The 23,336-nt window shown below is 39.2% G+C and overlaps 1 protein-coding gene and 1 long non-coding RNA gene across 18 annotated transcripts in view; one reads left to right on the top strand and one right to left on the bottom strand.

Moving 5' to 3' along the window:
- Positions 1–306, top strand: part of LOC120371616 — a 64,511-nt gene extending 64,205 nt beyond the window's left edge. For both annotated transcript variants that reach the window (XR_005584491.1, XR_005584493.1), the window contains one exon: positions 154–306. This is a non-coding gene — a long non-coding RNA (uncharacterized LOC120371616). The remainder of the gene's footprint in view (positions 1–153) is intronic.
- TENM1 (teneurin transmembrane protein 1) overlaps positions 1–23,336 on the bottom strand; it is a 697,978-nt gene that overhangs the window by 168,810 nt on the left and 505,832 nt on the right. For 15 of the 16 annotated variants that reach the window (XM_039487530.1, XM_039487526.1, XM_039487540.1 and 12 more), the window contains 5 exons: positions 17,502–17,654; positions 12,023–12,222; positions 10,318–10,528; positions 4,327–4,428; positions 2,814–3,008 (listed from right to left, as the gene is read on the bottom strand). In XM_039487530.1, coding sequence (XP_039343464.1) covers positions 2,814–3,008; positions 4,327–4,428; positions 10,318–10,528; positions 12,023–12,222; positions 17,502–17,654 — 861 coding nt within the window. The remainder of the gene's footprint in view (positions 1–2,813; positions 3,009–4,326; positions 4,429–10,317; positions 10,529–12,022; positions 12,223–17,501; positions 17,655–23,336) is intronic. The other variant, XM_039487539.1, reaches the window with a different exon arrangement.

Genomic DNA, 23,336 nt, shown 5'->3' with positions numbered 1-23,336 from the left:
ATAAAACCACTTGCTCTGGGTTGACGTCCGTTGTTTCATCTACCATAATTGCATACAACTTTCTAGAAATCTTAAGATTGTAAGAGATTGTAAGATTTCCAGTATCTGATTCTGAATAACTGAACTTGTGAATTTGTTTTGACTCTTTTTCAGCCACTTTGAAACATCAGGATCAAATAAAGCAGTTGAAAAAAAGCAGCTAAAAAAAGTTGCAGTCCACCTCTACCCACTTAAAAGTGCAGTTTTAGTTTGTTCAGTATTATGGCAGTGCACATCTTTGTATAAGACAACACTTAATATTTTCATTTGGCTTTCCTATTTTAATCTTTCCTCCAGAGTACTGAATACATGTATTAACAGTCTTTGTGGCCTTTTTAAGAATATCAACTGCTTCATGATTATATTTTCCTGTCATATTTGTCTCATGCCTTTTTCCAATTAAAGAATCTGGACTGTGTGAAAGTTTCATTTGTGTACTTAGTCAAAAGTAGTTTGCATTTAAAAGCTGTACACTAGTGGAAACAAAGTATGCTGTCACTAGCTTAATAATAATGGAGCCACTGAAAATCATCAACAAGGATGAACAGCAAAAATGGTCTTGTTTTTCAAAGTTATGCACAGGGAAAGGTTTATATTGTGGTTGATGAGGTCTCTCAGAAATGCTAACAGTATCAGGCAACTGATTTTTGGTTCCTGTTCTATATGATGGTAGAAACAGGTGAATGCTACAACCAGCAGAAGTTGATCCACCTGTTACTAGAAGCATAGCTTCTTTCTTTTTATTTCAGCAATGTTTTAAGTGATTTCATTTTAGCACCTTTGTTTTTGTTTTTCACTCAGTCACTACTAACTTAAAAAGAATGGCATAGATTGCTGAATTAAAAACACACACATTAGCCTCTGGCAAATGGGAGCATTTAGCTGGCCTCTTGGTTTTATACAGGTAGTGTGTTCTTTGTAGAACAGTCTAGGTGACAGAATGAAGAAACAGACTACACCTGGATCTATTGATTACACTGAAAAACATCTGATTTAATACTTTGCTTTGTAACCCTCTGGGTTCTTCTCTTAGCCACAGACTGACAAGGAAAAGACTATAAATTAGATGTCAGTTGGAGGCCATTTATTTCCTATGCATAATAGGACTGGGGTCAGAGGCTGCTAAAGGACAGCCAAAGAATCAAAGCATGGCTCCACCATGATGTTTGGCCTCCCACATCCCTTTGTTAAAAGAGCACTTGAAAGTCATGTGGGGTTGGCAGTGGGAGGAGGAAAAGAGCCAATCAGGATGCTCTGGGAATCAGCCCCAGAGGAGTGGCAGCTGGCTGAACCTATCCCTGCTTTCCTTAGAGAGGGGATCAGAGCACCTCCTGCAAAGAAAAAGCAGGAAGATCAAAAGCCACTGTGGAAGGACGGTGTGACAGGCTGGCTGGCGCATTAAGGCAAGCCAGGCTCAGCCTTTCTTGTGACCTAGCAGTTAGCCCCCAGCAGACGGTGATATGACAACTTAATGATAATTAGCGACATCAGCTGTGAGAGGGTTAGGAAAAGACTATACAAACAGAATGGAGAACTCAGTTTGGGAGAGAGACTGCAGAGAAGGCAGAACTCTCCTGTGGGTAGGAAAACAGGCAGGAAGTCAGGTAGGAGGGCCTACAGAGAGCAGCACAGGCTCCTGTGGGGGAAGCTCTGAACTAGGGCCTACAAGGACCAGGGGGGATCCCTAGAGGAAGCTGCCAGAGAACCTGGGGAAGCGAAGCAGTGAGGGAATACCTGCTAAGACAAGAAACAACAAAGGGAGATTCTGAAGGAGCAGGTTGGGCTACTGTGGGGGAGGCCCTGAGACAGGCTCAGTAAAAGTACTTCAGTGGAACCCGAGACGGTTGAAGACTTATAAGTTCAGCAAAGAATGGAGAAGCCAGAGGCCTGAGAACCAAAGAGAGGCTGTGTTGAGCACAGGCTGTGGGAAGTAGCACAAAGTGAGCTTGGGTTTTCTTACCAACCCCTAAGCCCAAATGCAGGAGCAGATTAGGCTCTGGGGAAGGAGACCCTGATGGAGAACCAGACAGCCAAGGATACTTCAGCAAGCAACAGAGGAGTGACTCTGCAGGAGCAAGTTAGGCTTTTGTGAAGGAGGGCCAGTAAGAACTCTTCAGTGGAATTTGAGATGGGCGGAAGAATTATTGCTTGGACTTTCAGTTGGACCTTTTGTTACCGCAAAGGGAGACTGAACTTTATGTGACATGGCCAGAGGACTGAGCCACGGAAGACTCATTGAGAGGCAGAGGGCCAGTAGGAGGAACCAAAGAAAACCCTTTGCAGCATCGTACCCTGACACAAGGGGTGAGATGGGATGAGTGCACTACCTTGGAGAGGGAAACTGCTCGCCTGGCTGCAGAAATATTGGGAGAACTACAGGCAGGTAACCCTCACTCAGAGAACTGCACTCCTGGGTTGTAGAGAACAAACTGAGTTGGCAGAGGATTGTCCCTGCAATAATAATTAGATGGTATGAAAAACAATATTCAACCGCTGTTGTTATATTTATTTTTTGTAACTTGAGCCTCCAACATAAAGTTTTCTATATCCCTTGACAAATGAGAACTAGGTGTCTAATTCCCATTGACTTTCATTAAGATTTGGAAGCCTAACATGCTTCCCGTGACCCAGTTAAGTTACCTACCAGGAAGCATCCTAATGTTTCTCAAGGGTAATTAAAATCTACATGGTTTCCTAAGGACTTAAATTCCAAAGGTCGCATCAATTTAAACAAAACACACTAAAAAGGTAGAAATAAGAGAAATGGCACAAACCTTCCTCACAAATTTCTCCTTTGTATCCTGGGACACAAATACATACTCCCATGATGCAAGTACCATGGCCAAAGCAGGTTGGATCAATACATTGTTCTTCCGGAACATCACACTCTGGGCCTTTCCATCCATTGCGACATACACAGTGACCTTTCTCATATTCTCCATTTCCATTGCACAGTATTGGGCATGAGTCTGAAGAAGGCAAATAATTAGATTTCCGAGCTATATTTAAATTCTTAAAGGTATTAACATTTATTGCATTTATCATTCTTTAATTATAGTATTGCATTTACTGGCAATGTGATTTTAGTTCTTGCAAAAGGGGCCAGACTGAAAGCTTTGGAATATGAATTATTTTTTATCAACAAACATGTTCCATTACAGTGTCAGCTTCTCCATTCTGCTCCACTAATGTACCTTAACTGACCTAGAATGGGCAGCTCTGCAGATAAAGAAGATGGTACCATAGTTCAGTCTCTCTGCCCACTTTTTGATCTCTTTAGTGAGACTTCCCACAATGATGCTTCTTAGTGCTAACTGTAGGGATGGTTTTTGTGATGTTAATACCCGTTAACTGTGAACTAAGATACCACCCCTTATTTTCTTTATGCCACTGAACAACTTTAAGATTACTGAAGTTTTATATGTAAACCAGAAATCTGGAGGTGAAAAGTTCTACAACCAATCTCTGAGCCAAAGTATAATGTTGAGGTAAAATTGATCTTAAATTTGAGAGAAGAGTAGAATAGATTTGAGAACCTCCATACACACAGATATTCAGAAGACTGTATCCACCAGTTATTACAGCCATTTATGTGAAATACCAGTGCATCTTGAGTTCACTCTTGATCTTTACAGTGAATAGGGATTATTTCCTTCTTTAGCTCCCTTAAAATATCAGGGAAGTGATATTTTTGATTTTGGGAAAAAATACTTCCCTCTTTTTAATTTCTGGCATTCCCCGTCTTAGAGCATAGAACAGGCCGTTTTACTTCTATTGCTTTTTCTAACAAGACGTTTGTTAGTAATTTTTTTAAAAAAATCATAAACTAAATACTAAATACACTTCTTTTTGGATTTTAAAATTACAGAATGGCCAGAGGGAGAGGTAGGAGAAACTGTGGATTGCTAAGAGGATACAGAAACTTTCACCTGTAGGTTGCTGGTTAAAATCCACGTTAGTAGTAACTAAAAGTTATTAGTATCTGATAGTTGTTTTGTGGACTATGTGAATGGGTTTTTGATAGTTTTATTCCAATTTGCAGTGGGCAGATGGCCACATGACAAAACTGACTACATCTGCCCTTAATTAGCACCCCCCTTGGCCAAAGATTGAATGGGCAGGAGCTATCCTAAGCATCACCTGAAGGGGCCCTCCAGCTGAGGGTTAAAGGCACATTAGCAAGTCTTTAGTCTCTGGACCATCAGTCTGACATTCTTCACAAGCACTAGATTCATATTAAAAAGAGGCTCATCATCTTGTATTTTAACTCAGTTAATAGGAGATTACCTCTTGCACAGTCAGGTCCAAGGAATCCCGGGAAACAGTGGCAGTGACCTGAGATACACTCTCCATTCCCATTGCAATTAGTGGAACAGTCATCCATGATTTCTATTTATAAAGAAAATTGTAAGCAATAAAAGGAATGAACTGGCTCCTGAAATGAACGTCACTTACAGCACAACCATTTGCAATACATTTCTCAAGATCCAAACAACGTGCTGAGACAAACTGTTCATTTTCATTCATAGGGAGCATCAAGCAAAGTTTTTTGTTCAAGCAACTTACAAATATTAGATTTATCTTGACAGCTTAGATGTAACAAGTAATATTTAATTTGTAATATGCTACAGTGGAAAGCTTTTAAAGTAAGTGTTTGTGTTAAATTCACCACCATTAAAAGCCTTAGAAGAACTTAACTAATTTTTTGAGAAATTCTCAGTTTACTTTAAATGCATTCTTTTTTTTTGTTCCATTAATTTAAGTCTGTTTACAGAAGAAAGGCATTGGCCAGTTCATTTAAGACTATAGTTAACTTTTTTTTTTGGAGAGAAAGGTTCCCACTTTTATAAAAAGGGATGAATAAAGTGTAGTTTAATGTAGTTTAGTAATCTGATTGGCAAGATGTGATGTGATTAAATTCACTTCAGTAAATCAGTGCTGAAGTTCAGGTCTCCAGAAGTAAATCTATTTAAATCTTATGCTAAATTTGGAGATCATTCCAATTTCCAGCTCTGGAGAAGAAACCATATAGATTACAGGTCCTTAAACCCACATCTATACAATGGTTAATTGTTCTTTATCTACATTCATATTTCCCATAGTCTTTCAATGTGTACAGTAGTTTAGATCAATACAATAGCTATCTATCAAGACCATGCAGCCACACGAATGTAAGGCTTCAGTTATGTTAGCTCTCACAAAACAAGGAGGGTGGAACCAGGTCAATCTTTGGATGCAAGACCCATACAAAACATACAGTTGTTGCAGAGAGTGCCAGGAGCAGAGCCTAGCAGAAAGACTATTGGGTTAGGTAGTGCTAGACATTAATAGTAGGAGAAGAAAGAAGCCTTGACTTCACCACAAGAAGGACTTCTGAAGATGGGGAGTAGGACCTGGGACATCCTTTTGCATGAAAAAGATCTTCTGTGAGAAGTAGAGTATCTGCTCACCATCGCTGGGACAGGAAGGAGAGCCTTACCTCAGGGAAGAGGCTCATATGTTTGGAATATTTCAAACCCTTTTGAAATTCAGCCTTAACTAGTCAAAATAAGTGATATAACTGCATAACTAATTGACATAAGTATCTTTATTTATTTATTTTTTGCTTATGGTAACTTGGTTTGATTTATGTTGGCTCTTGCTGATTACTGTGTTTTGATTTGGGCTGATTCACCCAATGAACTTACACCATGTAGGTAGATATGCACTAGCACACATACAGCTGTCCATATCCTACATACAGCTGTCTGTTCAAAGGTGAAAAACCCAGTATTTTTTAGGTTAAAACTTTCTTCACAGACAGAATCACTGTTTGTTAGTAACACTTCTTTCTATACTCCCTATCTACCTGATTGTCGTCTTAGTCTTCCAGAGTCAGATAATGGTGACAGTCCCTACATCAACTTTTAAAAAAAAGAATTTAAATTATATAAAATATTTTAGAAAGCTAATTCCCCTGGACTCCATTGCTCTGCAGCATAACAGGTAGGGTCTAGGCCTTTATGCAGCCTATAAGACTGCTGTTCGAAGTGCCATATTTAAACTCACAGGAGGCTTTATTGGTTCACTAAAAGGAAAAGCCCTGCAGGAGTATAACTCTGGCAAAAGTTTTAGTCCTGGCCTACACTTACAAGTGTGGCTGAGATAGCTACACTGATAATGCTTTCATCAACATAGATACCATGATTCAGAGAGGTGGTGTTCCTACACCGATGGGAAAAAACCCTCCTGTTGGTATAGGCTGCACAGCCTGCATCTACTCTACAGGGTTTTGGCAGCTTTGCTATGCCAGTGTAGTCTCCATAGTGTCAGTAAAGTTAGTTTTGTACATGAATAAAAATAAGCCAGATTTTATTGATTCTTGAAAACTATTCTATTAGTACTGCCTAGGAAGACCCTACTGCTATCCTGAGGAGACTGTAATAGATACCAGAGATGGGTCCAACATGCACAGCTGGGATCAGGAGCAAACTTTCCCCAGGTTTGGGGGGGGGTGTGGATTTGGGTTTTTTGATTCATTCCTTTGTAGGGACAGGGACTAGCTTTGAATCCAGATCCAAACTTGAGGAAAGTTTGAGGGAAGATGGTTTATGATTAATAAACATTTCTAAAAGATGAAAGGTACTATCAATTTCACTGGACATTATAGCAGTTAAGGGACAATCAACTGTGCATGGAGAAGTGAAGGAGCAAAAAGGTACATAGATGGCAAAAAATGTGAAATGGTGAAAATTATTTTCAGTCCAAATAGTCCAGCAGCAGACTTTTCCTCCACACACTTACTTGGAAAAATACAACTGGGTAATCTTCATTTGCATCCTCTTTGAGCAACTTCTTTCCAGAATCACATTGCTCATGTGAGGGGTCTGAGATACAATCTGGAAACTGTTGCTGCTTACAAGTTCTTGTTAGTTTATAACACTGGTTCTCTACTTGTGAGGTAACTCCCTTCTCTTCATGTGTCATTATATAATGCCTGCATCTGTAATTTTCACTCCATGCATCTGAAGAAGTGGGTTTTTACCCACAAAAGCTTATGCTCAAATAAATCTGTTAGTCTTTAAGGTGTCACCGGACTCCTTGTTGTTTTTGTGGATACAGACTAACGTGGCTACCCCTGATACTTGTTAGCTCAGTTTGCTCTTTTACCAAATTCTTCAGGGAAGAGTTTGCCAATTGATGTGATATTTCTTCAATAGCCTGAGTCCACAGCATCTAACTCCTCAATAGTAGCAAAAAGTAAGCCATATTTCTTCTTCCTGTTTTCCCAGTGAAAAGGCTACACTACTTTGAAGAAGTTTGTTAGCAAATAATGGTGTACTGTTTCAGACACCTCTGTGCAATTACTCCTGTTTGGTGTAATATGCAGAGATGCTAAATCTCAAGAGATCAGACACACAGAAGAACATATGTTGGCAAAGAGTCAAAACAACTTTTGTAAAGGGAAATCATGCCTCACCAATCTATTAGAATTCTATGAGGGTGTCAACAAACATGTGGACAAGGGTGATCTAGCTGATGTGGTGTTCTTGGACTTTTGGAAAGGCTTTGACAAGGTCCCTTACCAAAGATTCTTAAGCATAATAGCCAGTTATGGGATAAGAGGAAAGGTCCTGTCATGGATCAGTACCTGTCTACAAGATATGAAACAAAATGCAAGAATAAATGAACAAATTTCACAGTGGAGAGAGGTAAATAGTGGGGTCCCCCAAGGATCTGTACTGGGACCAGTGCTGTTCAACATATTCATAAATGATCTGGGAAAAGGAGTAAACAGTGAGGTGGCAAAGTTTGCAGATGATACAAAATTACTCAGGATAGTTAAGTTCAAAGCTGACTGTGAAGCGTTACAAAGGGATTTCACAAAACTAAGTGACTGGGCAAGAAAATGGCAGATATAATTCAGTGTTGATAAATGCAAGGTAATGCACATTGGAAAACAATCTCAATTATACATACAAAATGATAGGGTCTAAATTAGCTGTTACTACTCAAGAAAGAGATTGTGGAATTATTGTGAACAGTTCTCTGAAAACATCAGCTCAATGTGCAGCAGCAGTCAAAAAAGCTTACTGAATGTTAGAAACCATTAGGAAAGGGATAGATAATAAGACCGAAAGTATCACAGTGCTACTATATAAAGCTATGGTATACCCACACCTTGAATATTGTGTGCAGTTGTGGTTGCTCCATCTCAAAAAGGCTATATTACAATTGGAAGTAGCACAGAGAAGAGCAACCAAAATGATTAGGGGTATGGAATAAGTTCCATATAAGGAGAGATTAAAATGAGTGGAACTCTTCAGCTTAGTAAAGAGACAATTGGGGGGGGGCATACGATAGAGGTCTATAAAATCATGAATCATTGAAGAAAGTGAATAAAGAAGTGTTATTTACCCTTTCACATAGCACAAGAACCAGGGGTCACCCAATGAAATTAATAGGCAGCAGGTTTAAAACAAACATGAAGTACTTCTTCACACAATGCAGTCAACCTGTGGAACTCATTGTCAGAGGATGTTGTGAAGATGGTTTAAAAAAGAATTAGATACGTTCATGAAGGATAGGCCCGTCAATAACTATTAACCAAGATGGTCAGTGACACAGCGCCGTGCTATATGTGTCCCTAAACCTCTGACTGTCAGAAGCTGGGACTGGATGAAAGCAGATGGATCACTTGATAAATTGCCCTGTTGTGCTCATTTCCTCCGAAACAGCTGGTACCGGCCATTGTTGGAAGACAGGACACTAGTCTAGATGGGCCAATGGTATGACTCAATATGGACATTCTTATGTTCTTAGATGTTCTCATTAGACTTTGGTGGAAATCCCTAAGTGCCATGGGTAAAGCCTAAGATATTTCAGTGTGGAGGCAAACTTTATCTTAAGCCTTCCTTGAGATGGAAAAATGCAAAGGAAACTCTTCCAATGCTAAATCACAGGCTAACACACACACAAGGGATTAAATAATAATGTCTCTTTTGCTTGTAAGAGGCTCACTTTCCACTCTAAACACAGCAAATTTTGTCTTCTTTCAGACTAAATTCACCATTACAATTCCTTATTGCCTTTCTGATTACTTTGAGTGAAGTCCTTGATAATCTTTGTGTTTGAATGGCACTTTCCCCAGGCCCATACATGAAGGTCTTTAGCATCAAGTAAAAATAGAACCTAATTGTTAGAGAGCAGATGGCATGTCCATTACTGGTAAAGACATCTTGCTAAACATATGGTTGAACAGGTTAACTAAAGGGCAAATTGGTTAAAGTCTTATAGCAAAGCAAGACTGCTGGAAATACTAAAGTACTGTACCTTAAATTAAACTTTGAGTAATAGACCCTATTTGTGGGAACTGCTCACCAACAATAGCTAAAGTTAGTAATACAATGGCCCCTCTTTAATGAACTAAAAAAGATGAACTGCAGGCAGATTCACCAAAAGGACAACACAGAGTATCTTCAGATAGTTGCCTACTGCAGGTAGATATTTGTGTACCAAAGAGTGGCACTGTATGGTTGACAAAAAGGGTGCAAAAACTGTTTTATATTTTTCTTACTGAGCAAATCTTGTACTTTTTGAATCTTTTTAATTAGCTGAATAACAACAGTACATAGTGTCTCTAACAGAAAGCGGTTCAGTTTTTTAAACTATTAAAATACTATGCTTTCTCTTTACTCTCCATTATTTATAATAACCCCACAAAATTAGCATTCTTTTTTCTATTGCTTTTTTCTGTTTAGCAAACACTTCCTGCAGCCCACCTCCCTGCCTTCTTATGTTTTCAATGGAACCAAGCCAAATGGCTTCCTCTGGTTCTTTGTTATGTACGCACCCCATCCTTATCAATAATGTCAGCATATTGCTGGGCACAGTTTCCTAATTAACTCTTGCCTACTAGACAAGAAGAACATCATACAACGCCTTTTTTTTTTCAAGTGAGTGTGTGCCACATACACAGGGAGCACAGCCATTTCCTCTAATTTCTTGCAACAGATTAAAAGCCCCAGAAAATATGTAGACATTCAGCATTAGTATATAATGATTTTAAGGTATACCAAAAGTTAAGGCTTAATTAATTCATAATATCCATTTTTAATGTGAGGCATGATTCTCCCCTTTCCCTGGTGTAAATGAGAAGTAAACACACTGAAGTCAATGTAATCAAAACAAAGTAAAATCTGTTTAAATCAGATTGGAAATCAGGCTCAATAATTCCTTTTCAAATGCAGCTTTTTAACATAACAACCAGAATAGGAATGGCAGAGTAATTGTTCTTACCAATTGCTGTAGTTAATAAAAATACTTGCTCCATTTTCTTTCCATCATTGTAAAATGCCATGTGCCAAGCTCCTTGATCCATATATTCAATGAAACCTGTCTCTTGCAGGGATGTTAAGATCAAATTCCTAGGAGCATGCTGAGACTCCTCTGAGTTCCTTGGTTCCTGTTTAATTAACTGTTTTCCATCCATCAGTTTTACAAAATCAAACTGAAATAATAATGGCAAAAATTATCCAACTAGAGAATTTTTAGAGTGTTTTAAACCAGACAAATCTACTGTGAATGTCTCAGTCAGAAAGGGTTACCCTCAAAGGGACTGCTTGATTAAGTGTTCACTAATGTGGGTAGCAGTTGCACAACTCTGTTAAGCTTCCATTCTTCATTCTAAATAGATGTTATTACAGATAAATCCTGATCTGTTATACCCGTGTAAATCCAGACTCTCTCAATTGAAGCCAATAAATTAACTCCAGAATTACACCTGTGTAATGGGGGTAGATCTGACATTTTCAAACTTTATTGCTTAAGTTAGGCACCTGTATGATTTAAGAGCCAAAATATGGATTTTGAAGCCTAACTTTTGGCACCCAGGTGTGAAAATGATTGGCCTTTAAAAATACTAAATATTTAGATGTCTCTATATTTCTCTTTCTTTGTGGTCGGTTTTGTTAATACAGATGAAATCTATTTCTTGTTATAGAAAAATTGGTAACATTTATTGGAGTAGCCATTGACAGTTTTAGGACCAGATCCAGTTGACTTCAGTGGGCGCTGGTCAGGCCTTCAGTACATCTGAAAAGATGAAAACTTTCTAAAAATTCCCGTTTAATGGAAATATAAAATAGTTTAAATATTTGTAGGTATTCGGGGGCCCGATTTTCCGTCACAACTCCAGTTAAAGACAATCAGAGCTGTGGGTGTTCAGCACCTCTGAGATCAAATCCATTAATTATCTACTAACAACATTTAATTTAAGGAAATGCTAGCATTAAATATATTTGGGCATAAAATACATGTATTTGAAATATGTCCCATAAACTGTGATCCTGCTACATCACAGATGAGATATGATTTAATTATACTTCAGAAATGTTAACTTAATATTCCAAATATATTAAGACTACACAATATTTCAGTACGAACAGTGATGAATCAGGTTCTTCCGGCATGGCTAGGTTTCCTCTTGCAAAGTCCTAGCTAACAGTAAACATTTAGAAGTAACATTATTATTAGAAGTTAGAATACCTTTTTGGCTTTTCTCTTTTACGCTAACCACATGAGCAGTTTGCATTGTTGGATGTGCATGAGGAAGTTAACTAAATACTAGGGACTCAACTCTGAACAAGATTAAAGCTATATAGATTTTATTTAACACGTAGGCACAGCATCATACTGCTCCAGTGGTGGATCAAGGAGGTGTTTTACAGTATGTCCTTCCCTCTGCTGGTTGGTGCAGAGGGGGAACAGGATTATGCCTTGTCCCCTCCCCACTCACTTTAGGGTGATAAGCACTGCTAACACCCCTACATTGTCCTTTTGCTTAGAAGAGCCCAGAATCTGTAAATATGGCTGAAGAGGGGAAGGATGGAAAGGTTAATATCTCTCTCCCTCCTTTATAAAAGCATTGTGAATATTAATGCCGATACTGAAGCTCTCTGAAAGTGTAAAGCACAATAGACTTGCTGGTATTATTATTAATTACCTGAGTATGAGTGGGAGGAATGTTTCTTCTACCATAAATTCCCAGAAGAGAGTCCTTTGCAAGTGAAATGTTAAACTTCAGGTACACCGGGTGATGGATAGTAATCTGAAAACGCCAGAATAAACCTGGTGGGATGGTCTGCATAACTTGTGCTCCAATGTCAACTTCTCCTGTGTCTATGGCCCGTCCTTTCTGAAACACTGATTTTCCAGAAACAAAGAAAACAATCACTTGTCATATTCACAAAGTGTGAAAATAATAGCTAGGTAGGTAATAATAGGTAATTATTAAGTAGTATTAATATGTTGGAAATTAGCTAATTATTATTCAGTTAATCCACCAATGAATTAATTTGCAAGCAAGATTTACAGCTACGCACTGTAGAGCACTTTTCTCCAGGAAACTTCAGTAGATTTTAATGATTGCAGAGGAGACTCTATGTAACCGGGAAAAATGAAAGTCTTTGCATACAGAAATTAGGCCACACAAAAACTGAGGATGCCTTTCAACTGAGTACGCACTGATAGAATACACTTGGGGTATCTCCTTCGGTCAATTATTCCAGACCACAGCCTGGCAGGTACAATATAAGGTATACAAATGGACAGTATTGAAAACAGTGAATAGACTATCAGGACTGGTCAGTGAAAGCTGAAGTATAAATCAGGATTTCTCCTAATCACTATTCCTAACAAATTTACTATAATATTGCTAATCCAGTCTGAAAAATAAAGAAGAACATTGTTGCTAAAGGTAATGGTTTGTAGTTGATGTATACAACACAGGAGGACATGAGGACAGAGACAGGCATTATATCTAACGCGATATTTGGCATCTTGTCATTATGCAGGCAGTACATTTTCAGACATCATAGTACATGAACTCTTGAATTGGTGAGCTGAAATATTTGGGGAGGAACAAAAGAGGCAATTTCAAACCGAGTATGAATTGGCATGCTTTGTTGGCTTGTATCACTCCTTTAGGTTCTTTTTAGCTTGCCAACAGTTAGCATCTTGACATGTTGCAAACCATGGACCCAATCCTGAAACCATCAAAGTGAATTGCAAAAATTGCAAAACTCTCACATACCTCAGCAGAAGCAGGAAAGGGTCCTATGTTATTAGGATGATTTAACAGCATGAGACTGAACTCAGTAGCCCATTCCTTTTCTGTATCACCTCACCCAATAAAGCATCGACATGAGGGAAAAGGATGAACAACTAGAATGAAATAGGAATCTCACCCTTTATAATGCATATGGAATACTGTAAATGGCTTCCTAAAAAAAGAAAACGGGACTAGTAAAACTGCGGCCAGCTATTTCCAGAATACATTAATAGTATAAGGATCCTTGATGAGATCCTACATGGACTTTAACAAGTGTAGGCAGTACACAACATTCTGAATGAGGAGACACATAATTTGCTAGGCAGGGGAATTTCTCAGAATGCTGGATCTACCGGCTTTATGGCTGCTTTGAGTCACCAGAATGGGAAGTAGGACCTATTTGAGTAAGGAATAAATAACACATGTATCCTCCCCAAACGTAGAGCACCTATTCGTAGGGTACAGAATGAGTTCTCTAAGAATTCACAAGTAAATATAAGCAACAAAGAATCCTGTGGCACCTTATAGACTAACAGACGTTCTGCAGCATGAGCTTTCGTGGGTGAATACCCACTTCTTCAGATGCAAGTCATCTAAGTAATTTAAAGTAAATATGTTACTTTAAATTATAATAATTTCAAACTGGTTCTTTAACAATTTTTTGGGGGGAGGAGTTCAGCCTATTTTTTTTTTCAGTTTCCTCTAGCAAACAAATTCTTGAATTTTGAGTTTTGAAAATGAACTCAAGCTTTCTAGTGTGATCAGGAATCAAATGAGGAGAAAAACATACATAAGTCTCTCTTTGGCTACTGTATAATAAAATAAAATGTTTCTCTTTGGCTAATGTATAATAAAAGAAAACCTCTCACCCATTTCAAGGACTTGAGAGATATCAGATCTTAATGTCTCTTTGCAAGCAGTTACCTTAGGCTAAGTAAAGCACTAAGGACCGTTTTGGTGATATTGACATGTGATAATTAAAAATATCCAATTACAAGGCTTTAGAGCAATAACTATAAAGTCAAGGACACAATACTGTTTTTTAAGTTAATGGGATTGTTGGTCAGAGTTGATGGTCTTTAAAAAATATTGTAACTGCCTTACCTCTCTCCAAAGCAAACATGCTTCTTTGTTGGAGGTGTATAATATCACGGTTTTAAATATGTCTAAATGTTATGACTTAGGCACAGAAAAATTTTGATGTAACTAGATTTGGTTGAATTGTGTGTCAGTGCTGACAGTCTTGAAACAATACATCTCAAAAGATCTCATTGTCTTTCAGCAGAAGAGGTCTTAGTTTAGATTAAACTTGCCTGAAGAAAGTCCATGTTTTCTTACTTATTGAACCATCATTACTACTTCACAGGAAGACACATAACCGCTGATCTCTCAGCATTGTTTTCTAAGCTCTTTTGAACGAAGCAGGCATTCAATTGTACACATAAGGAAGTATCTGAATGTAAAGTATGCACAAACTATTGCTGTCTTAGTTTTCTTGCTTCTTCTAGAAGTATGCAGTGAAATAAACTTTCCAAATGTCAATGCTAGTTGCTAAAGTTGTCCTGAGTGACATTTTTCACCTTAACATTTTTTTCATAGACAAAATATATATTATTACATTATTTTAAATATTTTAGAGTTTTCATAATAGCTGCCAAATTTCACTGATTGGCTTTAATCCTTCACTGTTCCATAACAATAAATGCAAAAGATAGATTCTTAAATTGCAAGTCTCTTCTGTCTTCAAGAAAGTAAAAATCTGAACAGCAAGATGCCAATTATCACACGAAAGTACCAGTATGCTGATTATAATGGATTCCTGAGACATACAATCTCCAAGTACCAGCATCAATCGAATGCCTGGGTTTTTAATCACATTGCTCCATTGGAAAACATTAACTCCCAGCCACAGGTCAGTGTGTTACAAAATGCCTCCTTAAAGAAACCTGCTTTGCCAGTTTGCAAATTTGATTTTCATTACAAGATTAATTAACATATACGTTCTCAAAGGCTGGCAAACCATCTCACAATGTCACTCAGGGATGGGAAATTGTGAGATTTTACATATCTGGCAGTTTTATCTATTCCTGTGAAATCTCTATAGGATTGAAGTTGACAGACAAAATACTATCCTTTTCTGCTGGAGGTGTGTAAGATTAAGGAGGACAAGCTGTGCTGCTCGTACATCCAAACAACGGGAGGGAGGGATGGCGGCCTGGGATACTTCACCACTCTCTTATAAAGAAGGTTGTGTGTCTCTTGTTAGTGCATGCTGCCACGCCCAGTATACCTGCTTGCTGGCTGAGGGCTGGCTATGGCTTTTAATTTATGACTTTGGTGAGCCGAACAGCCTGAAAGGGAGGTCCTCATTCTAGCAAACTCATGGGCACTAAGTAGAGAAGCTGTTATGCTGCTGAAGTGTAAGGGGCTGCCAACGTCCCCTGCCTCTCCTTAGCACATGCACAAGCAGGATTTGGCCCTACATTGTGAATAAGATGTCTGATGGCTATTTAAATAAAAGAGGGAAATGAAGGGTCGAAGTGGAAAATATTCAGACCGGAACGTACACCCACGAGTTCACAAAAGTTGTAGAGCTGGGCTCAAGGAGCCTTTTTCCATGTGTCTCCACATATGTAGGGAATCCTCCCTGTCAGTGCCCCATCCCAACAAGAAGTAGGGGGAAGAGGTGGCAGAACCGTTTAAATCCCCTCAGCACTGCTGTGGAGCTAGTTGATACACCCTCCTGTGAAGCAGAGCAGATGCTGCGCACTTCTAAGCTTTGCCACTTCTGTGGAATAGTGTGGTTCCACGATACTCAGAACAGTTATGTCCTACCACAGAGCGGCCCCACACAGACATAAATAATCTCCCACATCTAACTGATTGGTAATGCTGTAATTTTACTTGTTTGCACAGGGAACCCTTTCTATAAATCCTCCTTGAGAAGCCAAATGCTTCAGAAAAGCTTTTGTTAAATCTGACGTATATATATAAGTGATTTAATAAAGTCAAGTACAAGGTATATGACATAACTTGGCCCTTTCCCACGTGGAATCAGGGCACAAATACACTACTGCAATTCACCATCAATCCATTCTGAAGAAAAAATGGAAATGACAATATTGTCACCTCCTTGTGCATTACTGCACTTGCTTGTTTTTCTTCTATGGTCTCTTTCTACTTGTGCCACATTGATTTGTAAGCCTATTGTCCTGGGATGTAATAGCCTTTCATAAGGATTGCTACAACAGTGGCCCATCACGTTTCATATTTAGGAGACCGTGGCACTTATTCTATTTGTACAAAAGACAGAGAATTCCCTATAATTGCCAGAGCCCTCAGGGCATGTCTACACCGCCCTACAGTTCGGATTACAGGGGGGTGAATAGCAGCATGCATCAGAGTGCTGCACCGTAACTCTGCTGCATGGACAATGTAGGTGTGAACTAAAAGGTTGCTAGTTCACCTTAATGTAGCTCTCTTCAAACAGGACTACATTAATGCAAACTAGGAACCTTTTAGTTCACACCCGCAGCAGTCACATGGGAGAAATTCAGCGCCGCACTTTGGTGCACACTGCTATTCACATCCCCATAGACTAAACTGTAGGGCAGTGTAGACAAGACTTCAGTTTGATTCTGCCCTTCACCACCCCTAAAGGCTGGTCTTTGTCTTCATCTCGATTTCTTTTCTCCCAGTGTCCTCAATTTCTCCTCCTTCCCCTTGCTCTCTCTACTTCATTCGCTTGCTGTGCCAGTATCATGAGAAGGAGATTTTGTCTACCACCCACGGTCAGCCAAGCATAGGAATTCTATCCTTCCACATGAAGGGAGACGGGAAGGTTGGCAAGCGAGAGTGGAATCGTCATGTTTTCCTTTCCTTTTCACTACTCACACAGTATTTTGGAGAAGAGAAAGATCTGGAAGCTGGGTCTTTTTCTCAGTGGACAGCTTGAATTTTTTCATTCTGCCTAAGATTGGTTTTGATGATCAAGACATTTGCATAGCAGCATATCCCTCAACCCCACACACTGGGGGTTGTTACCAACAGGGGACCTGTCCAGCTATGGGCACTGAAGATCCCAAAGCTGGCTTTCATCAGATCACTGGTTTTGCAAAATGAAAGCCCATATTTTGTTCCATGAGCATCACTTTCTGAATAACCTTGTGCCATCCATTGATTTTAGTGGGGGTGGGGGGCTGCTTGAAAAAAAAAATCAGTGGCACAATATGACCCATTGATTGGTTTAAAATTATAACAGAGGAGATTGAACCTTAATTAAAAATAGCCAAACTGCGACAAATATGTAATCTGAATTGCATTAAAGAATAAATACTCCCAACCTCCCTCCCTGCCCTATACTCACACCTACCTTTCTTCTCTGATTTATCAGACACTTTCCCTCCAATTGGCGAGTAAGTGGTATCCATGGACTCTGTGGCCCTGCTTCCTTTGCTGACTCCGTTTTCATAGAGCTGCCCTTCTACAGGCTGCAGTTGCCATGTTAAGCCAAATAGATGTACTGCTGTAAAAAAATGAAGACCAATTAATTTATTCCTAAATCATAGCACCTTTGATTAGACCAAGAAAGAATGCAGCAAACCTGTTTCTGCAAACGTCAGGTAGTATTTGTCTCTGTGTGGAATAAATCAGAATTTCAAGTTTCTAACTTTACTCTAAAACTAAATGTCTTCTTAATTTCCACATTTTCTTTTGGACACAGGCCAATGAGCTCGGTGATGAATTTCTTCAGCAATTAATGGAAATGCTTGCAATAAAAAGGATAATGATTGTGTGAATGTGCTACTCTATGATAGATTCTCATGCGTTAGCAGGTGTTATCTGTTTCAACTGACCAAGAGCTCTCTCCGTTGCTGCATTAATATAGTGCCACACAGGAAAACTGTTCACCTTTTGCTGCCCAGTTCTGAGTGATATTCTTCCTAGTATGTTCCCAAATCATTTTCAGCCAATGTCTGCCTAATCATTAAACATGAACATGAGTGTGTGCATGCGCACCTCCCCCATTCCCACGCATCCTACAAAAAGGCCAGGCACAATTAGCCCTGGAGCCAAGGGAGAGCAGGGACTTCTCCCTTCCTAATTCCCAGGAGGCGCACGCCAAAGTGAGTGTGAAAAGGTGGAGGAGCACAGCCATGGTAGAATGGGACTGACTGACAGGGGAAACAAGCTGTACCCCACAAAAGGGTAATTAGCAGGCAAGCTCCCTCGGTGTCACAGTCGCTTCCAGTGCTCCCCGTGGGATGGTGCACCCCTGGGCTGTGTATAAATGACATTGTCGATGTCTCTGATGCGATGGATGTAACAAGTGATAAAGGAAATGTACTTAATATTCTTCTGTATCTATTAGGAAGCTACACAAATTATATTTCACCTTGACATAACTGCAGCTAATGCAAGAGAGACAAGGTCTCTTACGCAAACACAGTGCTCTACGACTCATCAAGAAGATGAAATGTGGGAAAGGTCCGTACACTTTGTTGAAAGGCAAGTTTAACAATAATAATGTGGACATACAATGGCCTCAGCCAGCAAGGCCACAAGAATACTGCACAGCTAATAAAATGCAAGGTACAGTAGTTTACACTAGATGCACAAGTATTGTAAATCTCTACACCATGTTTTTAAGACTCACTATCCATATATCCACAGCAAACATGATGCCCCGAATTCTCATTTCATTTACCTGACAGGGCAAGAAAACTTACCTGATTTATAGCTAGATTCTGATTTCAGTGTGTAATTACAAAAAATATTCACTTCTCATTTACATTAATGTAAATTCAGAGTAATTTAATTGGCCTTAATGGACTTACTCTGGATTTATCCTGGTGTAACAGAGATCAGCATCTCACAAGTATGTAATCAGTATACATACCTATGGAATAATAATAATTTGAGTCTTATGGTCTAGAAGACCTCATTGATACTAACCATACAAAGCCACAAGTACTCCTGTTCTTTTTGCTGATACAGACTAACATGGCTGCTATTCTGTAACCATACCCTGTGTTCTGGCCTTGGAATTTATTAACCCAACATAGATCTCTAGTATATACAATGGAATCAGCGGGGATCACCATGTTTGCTGTACCTCTGTGTTTTCGTAGCATGCAGCATAATGAGGCCCTGATCCTAGCAAGGGCTGTGGGTTCTATTATATATTAACAAAGAGTTGGCAATTAATTATAATAATATATACAAATAAATATAAAGTGAGGTTCTGTAGCAGGTTTATATTCATGAATTGCATTTCCATGTTATATGCTACAATATGATGTATGTCACGTGGCAGGGGGCTGAATGTGCAATGTATGTTTTTCCTTGGTCCACTTCTTTTTTTAGCTTGGCTACATTATGCATTTTGTCAGCCATTCTCACCAATTAACCTAGTTTGCTTTGTCTTCCCTTCTGGCTAGGGAAGTACTGTAGTTTCTGTAGTACATGCCAAAGCTTGGCAAGCTAGCTGAACTGTTTGTATGTTAGACAGTCTGTTTCCTTCCTGAAAAATACCAGCTGCATTATAGAGATGATAGCCTTTGCCAGCCTTGGACTCCTGACTTGTAGCCTATGGGAGATTCCATGTGATACCACTAGGTAGGTCTCACATTGAACAATGTATAAGGCTGGATGTTTGAACAGAAAATAAGTTCTACTTGGATTAAATTAAATGGCTTCTATCATTACAGAAACTGGTTATCTGGCTATCTTAAAATAAATCCAATTTTCATTATATTAACCATCAAGTTTGTGTGTGTGAACTATAGCTCTTTGACAAATTACCTTCAAATCTAGGTATTACTCTGGTAATAACCAGTTTACACACAACACTGGAAGCCATTAAATCTCGGAGAAGACTATTTCCGGAGCTCACTAAAGGAAGTAGCACATATTTATTTATCATTTTCATTAATATTTTTCACCACATTTTCATTAATATTTTTCTTTTCTCTCAGTTAAATATAATTTCTACAAAAATGCCTTTCTGTTTGCCCTATAATAGAGGTGCAGTATGCATGATAAAAACTACATTTTATTTTAAATATACATAAATTTTACCAACTAGGATTCAAGAAAGTTTGCTTTTAAATCTCTTTCAAACATCTCTGGAAGACCATGAAGCTCCATGCAGAAAATATTTACTTGATTTTATTAAAACACCGCAAAGGATGTTACCATTTGAAGCACTCTCCTTTCTCATTTGCCAGCACAATACTAGCTTCCTCTCTGCAAATTCTTACTGCTGTTAATACAAGCACCTTCTTGTGTTTCTCTCTTGCTCTCCGGAACAACCAGCCTGATTACTCTGTCTCCTTGACTTTTTACTTTATTAAAGATCTAATCTGAAAACATATCTTTTCCTGATGTGCCAAACCCCAATTTATCCAGCCCTCCACTATTATTTAGCTTTGCCACTATTTGACTACATTCTTCCCCCACAGACTTATACATAGCTCCTATAGAGGTGATTAAGAGGCAGGAAACACATTTGAGGTACAAATGTGATCCTCTCTTTATATAGTGTTTTGGGGTACACTGCAGATGCCAGATGCTAACATAAAAATTGCAATTATATTGTATTTATATAACATGTTTAAGTCATTCTAAAATTTGAGATCCTCCTTGCAAAAGATAAATGTAAATATATATATTTTTTACAATAATACAATATATGGTTAAATTAAAGACTTTGGTCCAGCTACTAAGTTTGACAGAGTTTACAGTCGACAGAGCTGACGAGAGTATAGGATGCTGTGTGGCAAAGGTGGATCTAAGCTTGGTTTCCACTCCCTCAATCCTGGGCCTATTATGGCTGCTCTAAATTTTGTCAGCTACATTTGGTCCCATAGGACTGCTGTGCTGGCTGAGGATACAGTGGAGCACTGTACACTCTGCCTTGTCCTCAACATACCACCTAAATGAAGCCAGGGAGCAGTGGCAATGCTGGCTCTCTGGCATCCTTGGTTGCCCCTTTAGGGTAACTTTCTGGCTGTTTTGCACCAATGAGGTAACTCAAAACTGCCAGGGCCAAGGCTGTGGCCCTTCATCTACAATGAAAATAATTAGAATGACCTATTTTGCTCAACTTCTAATCAAAAGGAAATTGACATTTCTATATAAGTAACTCATGTCTTGTAAGTTTGCAGCATACTCAGGCAAAGACTCAGAAATATACGAAAGTGGGATTTTCAGGTTTCATTTTGTAAACCAGATTATTCCATACTTTCTGCTTATAAAGCCAATAAGATAATTTAATTTATTTGTATCTACCTTCTGTGTAAGCACAGCTTGTCAACTTATGTGCTGCAAGTCCGGCAGTATATGAAATGTGTGGTTTGGCTCAAAAGCAAAATAGACTCTCAACAGTGAAGAGATGACAAAAAAAAGTGCCCTTTGCAATAAGCACTTATCTAACCCACATGACTAATTTTAGGGGACAAAATCCCACAAATGTGTAGTCTCTCCAAATCACGACCTGCACAAAATGCCTTTTGTTTTGCTATTTTCATTTATTTTAGAAAATCTTATTAGAGCTTCCTCTATCAGATCTAAGAATTACAGTAGTTTTGACAGAATGGACTTCATCAGCTGACCATTGTTTCTGCCCCTCATCAGACAATCTCCAGCTACTTGAAAAGTATTTATTTTGTGCAATTGCACACTGGGCCTGTTTACAACGTTGGATTACCCATGCTATAAAGTCATGATGTGCATTGGTGTTTGTGATGATGTGGGAATTTTCTGCAATATTTTTATGAATCCTCAGTTTCCTCTTATGCTTTGCATTGCTACACAGTGTGGGGAAGAAGATTAATTTTGCTCTCAGGCTATGCTAAAAGATGTAAGTGCATGTGTCACCTCCCTGTTTGGGTGGAATGAGTAGCATTATTAAGGGACTGGCTGAAACTGACCCAGGTCAACAAAAGGTCCAGGGAGACAATGCACGCTCCAATGATTCATGTTATTGACACTCAACAGTGGGAAGCTCTGGCCAGGGGAGTTGTGAACTCAGCATGGTCCTGCCTGGAAAAAAAGGACAGAGTGTCCAGCAGGGAATAAAGGGCTTGTCTTCACTACTGGGGTAAGTCGACTTAAGTTACGCTACTCCAACTATGTGAATAATGTAGTGGAAGTTGACGTAGCTTAGGTCGATTTACTTCGTGTCTTCACTGCACTGAGTCAATGGGAGATGCCCTCCGGTCGACTTACCTTTCTCTCGGAGAGCTGGAATACCGGGGACAATGGGAGAACGCTCTGCCATCGATTTAGCGGGTCTTCATTAGACCCGCTAAATCGATCCCTGCTTCATCGATTGCAGCAGCTTCGATCTTCCCGTGGTGGAAATCAGCCCAAAGTGTGGGCTCTCAAAGAAGCTGAGCTCTTTTGGAGTTCACTACAGCTTGGCTGGTAAACTGTGGCTTGACCATTATTTCTCTGTGCTAACCTAAGGACTTCCAGTGCTGTGTACCACTTAAATAATACATTCTACTTTGTTTTGAAAAACTCGGTGTGAGGTTTTGCTGCAAATACTAGCTGGCGTGATTAGTCCCTGAAGAGTGTACAAGTCTATTCTCTACCAGCAGTCTTTTTAAATTGGACTCACTGAGCAGAGCTCACGGTGTGAAGCAGGTGTGCTGGAGCCCAGTAGGCTGCGGAGTCTACAGAAGGAGAAATGAGACACTTGGGAAGTCTCGGACACTAAATGGGTTCCTCCAAGAGACTGTTCAAAAACTGGAGTGTAGCACAGATCCTGGGGATCCGTGACAGCTTTCAGATGAAAGTTAAAATTACAAGCCTGATTTTCAGTTGTCCTAAGGCTCTTTACACTACTTTGTCAGTATAAAGGAGACAAAGTGAATATAAATGTAATTCATACACTGCCAGTGATGTAAAGTGGCTTCAGTGTAAATGAGAATCAGGCCCAAAGCTGCACTATTTGGAGGAGTATGTACATTGACCAAACTGGACAGTCTTTATGCAAAAGAATTAATGGACACAAATCTGACATCAGGAATCATAACACTCAAAAACCAGTAGGAGAACACTTTAACCTGTCTGGTCATTCAATGACAGACCTGCGGGTGGCAATTTTGCAACAGAAAAGCTTCAAAAACAGACTCCAAGGAGAAACTGCTGAGCTGGAATTGATATGCAAAGTAGATACAAATCAACTTAGGTTTGAATA

This window comes from Mauremys reevesii, linkage group 9 (genome assembly GCF_016161935.1).
Source record: "Mauremys reevesii isolate NIE-2019 linkage group 9, ASM1616193v1, whole genome shotgun sequence".
In the NCBI taxonomy this organism is placed as follows: Eukaryota; Metazoa; Chordata; order Testudines; family Geoemydidae; genus Mauremys; species Mauremys reevesii.
Note: the sequence above shows the minus strand (reverse complement) of the source record. Positions and strands in the feature narration are given on the sequence as shown.